The following is a 10,422-nucleotide window of genomic DNA, read 5'->3' on the forward strand; positions in this document are numbered from 1 at the left end:
GTGGTGGCAGTGGTATGAGCAGGCCGGGGCAGTCCCGAAGGAGACATCAGGATGGCTGGGGGATAAAGGTCGAAAGGCCCTGAGGGCGAGACAAAACTTAAGGGCCCCTGGAGGCTTGAGGCCCTACACTGAGACCAGACAGGCCCAGGAGCCAGAGATGGGGGTTGGAAAGTCCTTCCCCAGCTCAGCCCACTCACTTGGTCCCATCCTGTAAGCATCCACTGCCCCCAGTGAGGGGGCATCATCCCTACAGGGAGGGGGTGGTCACAGGGGAGCCTCACCATCAATTCTCCATCCAGCGAGCATCTGCTCATCACCTGCTGGGGGCTGGCATGGTGTCAGGAACCAGGTGCATCCTTGGGACACTTCTGGTCTAGAGCAGCATTACCTGTGGTCCACGTGTCCACGACAGGCAGCCTAGGACATTTCCAAGCCCTACAGAAGAGAAACCTGCCCTGCTTTGTTTGATCCAAATTTCCCAAATTCAAGCAGAATTCGTGTTTTCCACGAAACACCTGTCAAAGCATCCCTCCACGGCCTGCAGCTGCTCTGTGCGCCTCTCCTGAGCTCTTACCCTCATGAGCCCGCTGGTGACAAGCCCTGGAGGAGCAGCACGTTCCTGGCCCTTGTGGATCGGCCAGGGGCGTCCTTCCGTGTCAGCCAGGGCCTGGGGAAGTGGCCGCGGGGCCTGGAGAGACACAGGGAGTCTGGGGAGCTGGGTGCCCAGGGACTGCCCCCAGGTGGTTCCCCAGGTTTGAAGTCCAGAGCCCTGGACGCAGTCTACAGAGCCCTTTACATAGCTCACACCTTTGTTCTGAAACCCTCGTGGGTGGGTGGGCCTGTGCTGGTATTGTTCCCATTTTACAGGTACAGAGCACAAAGTATGGACTAAGTACCCAAGGCAGTCTTGACTAGGAGCTTAATGCTCACAACAGAAAGAGAATTCTAGTCTTCAGGGATGTTGGAACCTAAGGACTCATCGATGAAAACAGCAGATTGGGGGAATTATGGAAAGACAGTTAGGGGAAGGGGGTTGGCAGGTTGGCGAGCGGGTGGAAGGGGTCGGGGGAGGCCTCCCGGAGGAGGCGAGCTGGGATGGGTGGTGCAGACTGAGGAAGAGTCCCGGGTAGAGTGAGGGTTTGGGTCCAGGCAGGTGCTTTACAAAGCCTGGAGGCGGACCCCTCAGTGAAAGCAATCCCCAGCCGCCCATGGAAAACCAGTGAGTGGCCACCGAGGGGCCTCCCTCAGGAGAGGTGATGCTGCTCCTGACACCCCGTGGTGCCTGGCCAGGACCCCCCGGGCCCGTGAGGGATCTCCAGGTCACGGACACGTTGCACACCAGCATCACCCTGAGCTGGGCCCAACCGGACCCTCAGGACGGGGACGAAGCACTGGGCTACGTGGTAGAGCTGGGCGACTCAGCCAGCCTGCAGTGGAGTCCGTGCCACGCAGGCACCGTGCCGGGCACTACGTACACGATCAAGGGGCTGCGGCCTCGGGAGGGCTACTTCGTGCGGGTGACAGCCGTGAATGACGGGGGCCGAGGCCCTCCCACTGCCCTGGACACGGTGGTGCAAGCCATGCCCGTCAGTGGTGAGTCCACCTCCCTCCTCCAGTCCAGGCCTTTCCTGGGGAGGGCCTCTGAGTTGCACCCATGCGCGAGCTGAGCCGGGACCCCCACCCCCACCCCAGCTTAGTGAAGTGTCACGTATTGGGTGCCTAGTAGGAGCAGGGCACTGGGCTAGGCAGGCCCTTTCAGAAATGCATTTTCATTGTAACTCATGAAAATCGTACAAGGTCAATACTATCCCCAATTTACAGATAAGGAAACCGAGGTCAGCAGTACACTGCCCTGGGCCTTACCACTGGTATGCAGCAGAGCCCGGGTGCAAGCCAGGTGACTGACCCCAAAGCCCAGGCTCGCTCCAGAATTCTTTGCTGCCTCCCCAGCGTGGCCTGAGAAGGCCGGCTGCCCCTCAGCTCCCGGGTTCACGTCAATGCAGAAGACGCCCCCTTCCCTGTTACCGGAAGGTGGACTGTCCTTCCCTGGGGGCGTTAACTGCTGGAGCAGCTGACCTGTCTTTGGCCCAAGCTGACACTGGGCCATCCCAACAGACCCCAGCTGTCCTTGTGATGATAAGGGAGACATACAAAAAAAATCACCCTGAGTCTGTGGCCAGAACCCAGAGCCCATCCTGGCTCTGCCCCAAACCCCGGGCTCTGGGGCCACTTCCTGCCTCAGATGGGTCGTTTTCATCTGCAAAACACAAGAGGGGGCTTCCCTGGTGGCGCAGTGGTTGAGAGTCCGCCTGCCGATGCAGGGGACGCGGGTTCGTGCCCCGGTCCGGGAGGATCCCACATGCCGCGGAGCGGCTGGGCCCGTGAGCCATGGCCGCTGAGCCTGCGCGTCCGGAGCCTGTGCTCCACAACGGGAGAGGCCACAACAGTGAGAGGCCCGCGTACCACAAAACAACAACAACAACAACAACAAAAAAAAAACACAAGAGTTGGGCTAGTTTCTCACCATCCCCCTCCGTTCCAGCCTGACCCTAAGGCTGCCCCTGACGGCTTCCCTTTCTCAGCCCCCATCCCGCTCCCCCCTCCCCCAGCCCTGCGGTTCCCCCCAGGATTCCCCTCCAGTCCCCTCTCCAGTTCCTGCAGGGCCTCCTGTCCGAGGTCCAGTGGGGTTTCAGCATCACTGGGCTGGCCTAGCGTCTAGTCCCCCTGCAGCCCTGCCTGGTTAGTGACCAGGGCTGGGGCCCAAATGCAGAGGGAGGTGACAGGCCACCCCGTGTGTTCCAGGCTGTCCCAAGTTCCTCATGGACGCCAGCACGAAGTACTTGCTGACGGTCAGAGCTGGGGACACAGTTCGTGTGCCTGTCCACTTTGAGGTGAGCGTATCTAGTGGGCTGCAGCAGGCAGTCTCAGCCCTGTGGGCCTCCTTTCTTCCCGGTTCCTTTCTGGCCCCTAGTCAGGGACCTGCGCTTGTGCTGGAAATCAGGCCGCATAGAGAAGGGGAGGGGAGGGGAGGGTCCTCCTGGCAGGCACAGCCCTCCCCCCTGGAAGCTGGGTGGCCACTCTGCTCCTGTCCACGACGCTCTCTGGTGGTGGCGATCGGTACTGCACCTCTAAACCCGCGCCCCGTCCCCTCCCCCCACCCACTGCTCCACCTCCTTAGTCTGGCAAGGGGTGCCCTGCAGCGGGGTGATGCCCCTTGACTTCAGAATGTCTGTTGTGAGAGTACGTAGCCTGCGTTTGTACGTGTAGTACAGCAGCCAGTGTGGTTAGAAGCACAGGTGCCTGGATTGAAATTCTGACGTCAAGGCTCACTAGCTGTTTGACTGTGGACACATATCTTAACCTCTCTGTGTTCCGACGTCCTCATCTGTCAAGAGAGGGTATTAATAGTAACTTATCTCAAAGGGCTGTTCTGAGGATTCAAGGAATTAATACTTGAAAGCGCATAAATAGTGCTGGGCACATGGCAAGTACCCGGTATGTATTGTTATTATGGTTGTTGTTGTTGTGAAAATTGTCATCATCTGCGTGGGAAACTCATAGGTGGCGGAGTCAGACCCAAACCCAGATCTAACTCTAAATTACATGTTCTTAACTATTAGACCATAATCATGACGATGGTAATGATGACAGAAATATTTAAGACACACCAAGTGTTTGCTCTGTGTTGGGCCCTGTTCGTATCATTGACTTCTTGGGTCCCCAGACCAGCCTGTGAGGTAGGTCATTGCCAGCATCCCCAGGTGCCTCTGACACCCAGAGCTGAGGGTCTCATGGGAGTTGGTGGTGCAGCCATCAGGCAGCTGGACTGGTCCCCTCACCCTGGTCAGGGTCAGGCCACCATACTCTCCCTCCTGGACTATTGCAGGGACCCCCAAGTCATACCCCCCTTGGCAGCCCAGCCTGGGCACCAGGGTGGTCAGCACTCCCCTCCCACGAGTCCTCCCCACTTCCACCCGCCCTCGCTCCCCCAGCCCCGTGAATCCAGATCTAATTCCTGGTTAAAGCTTACAACAGCAGTTCGTGGCTCACAGAACGAGACGCAGGTGTCTGTATGGGTGTGATGTGCGGGGCCCTTAAGGTGTTTGCAAACCCCCCCTTTGCAGCCTCCTCTCCTCTCCCCCCACCCCTGCTCCCACCGTGGCTCTACCCGGATGCTCCTCTCAGGATGCTCTTCTCACACTTACACTTCAGCCCAGCTCAAAGCCATGGCTTCCACAAAACTCCCCTCTCACCTCTCCTTCCTCTGTGTCCCAGGCCGCCTCCATGCCGGACGTGACCTGGCTAAAGGATGGCTTGCCCTTGCCTAAAAGAAGTGTGACCTCCGTCAAGGATGGCCTCACCCAGCTCCTGGTCCCCGCGGCCAGCCTCGCTGACAGCGGCCTCTACACTGTGGTGCTGAGGAGTCCGCGGGGGGAGGAGGCCACCTATATCTTCCGCCTCCGGGTGGCAGGTGAGGCAGCCCCGGGCTGGGGCTGGACACGGCTGGGCTGCTCCCCAGGGCTTGGTCACCAGTCTGCGGGATTCCACCCGCCTGGGTGTGCCCGTGACCACACCCTGACCCTTCTTATGCGCCCCAAGGGAGAAAGGAGGAGGGGCCGGGGGGAGGGGGTATCACTGTCCTTCTCTTCGGGGGATTGGGGACAGTTGAGCACAGCCCTCCCCGGACCTCTGTTGTCCCTCGTTTCGGGTCAGTGAGCAGAGACAGTCACCACCATCACATCACTCCAATGAGCGGTGGCAAGAATTGTCTGTGCTCCTCCCCTGGGATAAAGGTGGCCTCCCCCAGCCCCAGCCCCGGAGGGGGTTCTGAAACACAGAAATGATGGACAACTACAGCGGGAGCTCTGTAACTTGGTCTCATGGAAGCCCCCATTCTGTTCCTGTGTCATTTTACTTACAAGACAAAGTGAATTAAAATGAGTCTTTTTGGAGGTTTCCCACCCTCTAGCAGTAACTGCAGAACTGGCCCAGTTCTCTCTGGCTCCAGCCCCCTGCCTGGCGAGACCGTGTCTCCAGGGCCCTGGAAGAAGTGGGCAGGACTTGGGGACCTGGAAAGACTCAGGGCCCTGGGCAGGGCCAGGTGGAGCACTTCCGGCTCCAGCCTGACCCGTCTGTCCCCGCAGCGCGCCCACGGGCCCCGGGGCCCATCCTCCTGCGGGAGGGCACGCTGGGCTCGGTGACAGTCGAGTGGGTGCCGTCCCCGGACGAGGCCGATGGGAGGGCCGCCCCGCTGCACTACACGGTGCTGACGCGCTCCTCCGTGCACGCGCCCTGGCGCCTCGCAGCCGAGCGCCTGCACGCCTGCCGCTTCACCCTGGAGGGCGCCCTCCCGGGCCACGAGTACCACTTCCGCGTGGTGGCCAAGAACGAGCTGGGCGCCAGCGAGCCCTCAGACACGCGCCAGCCCTGGGTCGTCCCGCGGCAGTCGCCAGGTAAGCTCCGCGCGGAGAGGCGGGGACGGAGGCTGGGAGGGCGGGGACGCAGGCTGGGAGGGCGGGGACAGCCGCCGGTCCATCGCTCTTCCCACCTCCCGCCCCGCCCACCGGCTCCCGTGTCCTCCGCGTCTGCGATTCAGGGTGGGTGCCGCTTCCTCCGCGGGGAGAACGCGAGGAGCCGGAGCCGTCTGCGGGTCTTGGGTGGCCTCTCCAGTCAGTGGCAGGCGAAAAGGTAGACAGAGACCAGTGCTTCTCCGAAAACAGAGTCTTTTACAAAGTCAAATAGATGCGAACCTTCAAAGCAGTTGCCAGAAAAAGCAGATGCTCGTTTTCTCACTTTCACGAGTTTCTAAAGTAGAAAAATGTCTGAAAGGTTCCACACCAAAATGCTAGCTGCGGTCATCGGTAGGTAGTTGGCTGTGCTGGGTTTTTATTCCTTCTCCTTTTGATTTCTTGTATGTTCCAATTTGTCCACACTGAGTGTGTGTTAGCTTGTAGTACAGGGGGAAAAAAGTCCAAAAATTATTTTAAGAAAAGGATAAAAAATGAGCAGAGCAGCCTTGGGGCCAAGTTTGCAGGTGAGACACGGCAGGAGGGTCCAGGCAGCGCCCGAGTTCACCAGGGGCTTGGGGCTCGCCGCAGCCCTTCTCTCTTTCTGACCCTCCTCGCCTGCCAGTTTCCACCGCAGACAGGGTCACGGTGAAGGCTCCCAGCTACCAGGAGCCCTACCTGAGACAGAAGCCCCGCTTCCTGGTGGGCCTGCGGACCCACCTGCTGCCCCTGGGTTCTGAGTGCTGCATGACCTGCGCCGTGCAGGGCTGGCCGCAGCCCCGCGTCACCTGGTTCAAGAACGACCAGAGCCTGGCAGGCGACCCCGCCGTGTACAGCACGGACCTGCTGGGCGTGTGCTCCCTGGTCATCCCCAGCGTCTCGGCCGAGGACGGCGGCGAGTACAAGGTGGTGGCCGAGAACACACTGGGCCAGGCCGTCAGCACCGCCACCCTCATCGTCATGGGTGAGACGCTACCCGACAGGGGGGCGAGCTGGTGGGGGCCGGGGGGGGGGAAGGAGAGCCAGAGACACAGCTCCCGGCTGCCTTCAGGGAGTCCTCAAGGGGCCCGTCCCCTTCTAGAGGGGTGGGCTGGAGTCAGGACAGCGCCGTTCTCCGCCTGGCTCTCCATGAGCTCTGCTACTTAACCTCCACCTCCGGCTCTCCTGGGGCCTTGGTTTGCCCATCGCAGTGGATGAGATCACTGGTAAGCAGCTCTTGGCTTGAGGGGCTCTGTGCCACCCACCTAAGCTTCCCACAATGGCCTCGCGACCCATTTTGAATGAGAGAGAAAGAGGCTTCTTCTCAGGTGCACCTTCATAAATATGCCCAGAGAGGGACACCTAGTGCCCCAAGGCCACCCTAGTTCTCTCGTGGGTATTCCCCAGTAAAGTAAATAATGTGTGTTAATAAGAAAACTAGCCTCTTTTTTTTTATTGTTAGAGTATATTTATGTTTTTAATTTTTATTTTATATTGGAGTATAGTTGATTTACAATATTGTGTTAGTCCCCAATAGCATCTTATATTTTGAATAGTTAAAAAAAAAAAAAAGAAGTAACTCCTAAACATTTTTCATTAATCGGGATTGACCTTTGTGAAGCAGTGGCCCTTTCAACCCGGGAAAGGAACGTTTCAAAGTGCCCAGCTCGTGTGCACACCTATCGTTCGGGGGAGGTTACGGTTCCCCAAGGGGCCAGGGGAGAACTTAGCCCAAAGTTGGAGAGCGTGTGGTGGCTGTGGATCTGAACCCACACGCCCGTGGCAGAGCCCCGCGGCCTGACCCCCTGCGGTGTCACGTTGACCTTCAGGACGATGAGCCCGGATCCTGGTCCTCTGTGTCTTGCAGAATCTAGCTCTGAGCCCCAACACACCCTGGAGTGGCCCAGCCCATCCCCACAGCCTTGGGATGAAGGCAGATCCTCGAAGGTTCACTCCTCACACCGCACTGGCCTGGGGAGGCAGTCCCAGAGGATGGAGGATGCTGGCAGTGCCCAGAGCCCCAGGGAGAGGGGAGTGAGGGGGCTCCTGGGGAAGCTCCTCCCGGAGGAGGGAAGACAAAGAAGAAGCGGGCATTCAGCCTCCCAGCCCCAAGCTAAGTGACTGAACGGGATGGCAGCGAGCCTCCTGCTTGGGGGAGCAGAGGGAACTGGATGTGTCTGCAGGATGGAGGCCAAATCCCTTGGGGGGAGGGCAGGACGGGCTGGGCCTGAGTGACCACAGTGAGGGCAGAGCACGGGGGTCCGAGGACCTGGGCGGGAGCCGGGGCTGGAGGGCCATGTGTGTGTGTGTGCTGGGACAGCTGCTCTCTGTATGTTGTTTCTTTATTAAAGCATTGGCTAACACTGGCAAACCATTTGCGAGTGAATTTGGGGTCTGCACTCTGGGGGGAAGATTCCCAGTGCAGAGCCTCTGTACCAGGCTCCGGCCGGGGGTGGGCTTCTGGCTGGAGGGAAGAGCTGGGTCAGAACCGGGCTCTTCTGCATCCCGGGGCTGCGCAGTCAGTTCCAAAGGTGGGAAATCTGGGAACGTTGCGAGGGTCGACGTGGTGGAGAGACAGCCCCACCCCCCCGCCCCGCCCGAGCCCTAGCCCGTGTCTCCTGCACGCCTCTGTCTGGCCAAATCCTGCTCAGAGCCGGAGGCTTCCCTGGGTGGAGTCTGGGCTGGGAAATAGCACTCCTGGGCGGATGGGCGGACTCTGTGGGCCCCAGCTTGCCCCTCCACAGCCCCACTGCCCCGTGTCACAGACGGGCCCCATGTCACAGACAGGACGGGATGCCGTGCGACCCACCACCTCCACCAGAGGCTCTGGTCCTACTTCACCTTCCAGGCCTGGCCCCTGAGCCTCCTAGGCTCCCGGGAAGTAATATGTATCAAAAGCTTTAACATGTATAAATCTCTTGATGATGCAGTAATTTCATGTCACTGCATGTATTGTTATGAGGGCAAAATAGGGACTTTTTCCGAAAAACAGAAACAGAGTTTACCGCCAATAAACGCTGAATAATTTCCATCTTATACCTCAGAAGAAAAATGATTTCTAGAGATAAGTTCTGAGATGCAAGAAAAAATGATCAGCAAAGGTATTTGAAAATATTTGGGTAAACAAAAAAACGCTGGCTGCAAATAATAGTAATAATATCTACTAGGATAGACTAAAATATTGGACAAAAATTAGGTGTAATTTAGGAGAAGAGTGATCAGAGGTAAAATATGCTAGAATATTATTATTATTAAACTTTCGCACCTATTAACAATAACTAGAGTTAAGCCTAAACTAATAGATTCTGAGTGTATAGCTTCCAAACAAAATGTGGAATGAGAAAAATAACTGCAATCAATCAAAAAGAGGGCAAGTAAGGAGGAGGGGAAAAAGAGGAGGGGGAGGAGGGGGGCAAAGGAGGGGGGATGGAAGAGGAGGGGGAGGGGAGAGGAGGGGGAGGGGAGGAGGCTGAGGGAAGAGAAACAGAACTCCTGGGACAAATACAAATAAATAGAAAATATATCAGTAATCACAATAAATGCGAGTTAGATTCTCCAGTTAAAAAAATCACCGGACTAGATTTTAAAGAACTAGCTGTATCCTGTTTACTAAGACACACTTAAACACAGGACCCAGAAAGGTGGAAAGGAAGAATGAAAAAGATATTTCAAGTAAATACTAGCCAAAAACTAAAACAAAAACAAACAAAACCCCCGATATAACTATATTATATGTAACACATAAATAATTTTTAAAGCGAATGCCATTACTAGACATAAACAGAGTCACTGCAAAAAGTTAAAATGTTTACATCACCAGGAAAATATAACAATTCTGAACTGGCATGGACCTAAAAATAGAGCCCCCAAATATAGATAAAAATATAGCCCCAAAACATCTAAAGCAGAAATGGACAGATAGACAAGAAAAATTAACAAAATGTATCTTTAAACAATTAATGATTCAAACAAATAAAAAAACATATTGGAAAAGAGGAAAACATTTAGAACTGAATGATAAATAAAATGAAAACTACACATCAAAACCCGTAGGATCCAGTGAAAAGCAACTGCAGAAGAAAATTTATACTTTATATACTCACTCTGAAAAAGAAAAAAAAAGCTCTAAACCAATAAGAGAAGGATCTGTGATTGATAGTTTCCCAGCCTCCCAGCTAGGTAGGTCATGTGACTTGAGTTAGGTCATGTGACTGAATTATGGCCCAGGGAACAAGGGCCAAGGATGGGAACTATTTCCGGGCCTGCCCCCTCAGGACTGGCTGTGCAGGCATCCATTCTCTCCCTTCTTTCAATGCCCAGCTTGATGCCAAGCCTTCCTGTAGGACCCTGTAGCTCTAGAGGTCGGTGGAGCCACTGACCCAAGGACCCCTCACTCCTGAATGATTCCAGGGAGAACAAGTCCTCCAGACCAGCCCGCCTTGGGCTGTGATATGAAAATTAACCTGAACCATATTAAGCTACTGAGATCTAGAGGTTGTCATGGTATTTAGCAAATAACTTTTTAATAAATGACATAACTTTTAAAGAATAAAGCAAATGACTTCTTTAAAATGAAAAAATGTAGAATAACTTTAAAGAATTAGAAGACACAATGAAGGGCGGAAATGACAGGAGTGTGTAAATTACACATTTGTAGAAAGGATAATATAAGTCAAAGTTTGTCTTTTTGAAACGGCTAATAATACTGAAAAAGTTCTGTTACGATTAATCAAGGGAAAAAAAGAAATGGCAAAAATAAACATTAAGAATGAAAAACAGGACACATTACAGATTCGGCAGAGACAAAAGTTACTATTAAACACTTGATGTGAAGACGTTTGAAAATTTCAACGGAATGTGTGAATTCCTAGGAAAAAAAAATCATTTACCAAAACAGACTCAAGAAGAGAGAGAAAACCTGAATAGTCCTATATCA

At 55.1% G+C, this 10,422-nt stretch overlaps 1 protein-coding gene across 1 annotated transcript in view; it reads left to right on the top strand.

Annotated features, from left to right (window-relative positions):
- Positions 1-7,857, top strand: part of IGFN1 (immunoglobulin like and fibronectin type III domain containing 1) — a 28,672-nt gene extending 20,815 nt beyond the window's left edge. Inside the window, exons 18-23 of the mRNA XM_060079006.1 lie at positions 1,291-1,593; positions 2,803-2,891; positions 4,276-4,471; positions 5,145-5,453; positions 6,145-6,471; positions 7,354-7,857. Of these exons, the coding sequence (XP_059934989.1) occupies positions 1,291-1,593; positions 2,803-2,891; positions 4,276-4,471; positions 5,145-5,453; positions 6,145-6,471; positions 7,354-7,607 (1,478 nt within the window). The 3' untranslated portion in view covers positions 7,608-7,857. The remainder of the gene's footprint in view (positions 1-1,290; positions 1,594-2,802; positions 2,892-4,275; positions 4,472-5,144; positions 5,454-6,144; positions 6,472-7,353) is intronic.
- The last annotated feature ends 2,565 nt before the right edge of the window (positions 7,858-10,422 follow it).

This window comes from Mesoplodon densirostris, chromosome 2, assembly GCF_025265405.1.
Source record: "Mesoplodon densirostris isolate mMesDen1 chromosome 2, mMesDen1 primary haplotype, whole genome shotgun sequence".
In the NCBI taxonomy this organism is placed as follows: Eukaryota; Metazoa; Chordata; class Mammalia; order Artiodactyla; family Ziphiidae; genus Mesoplodon; species Mesoplodon densirostris.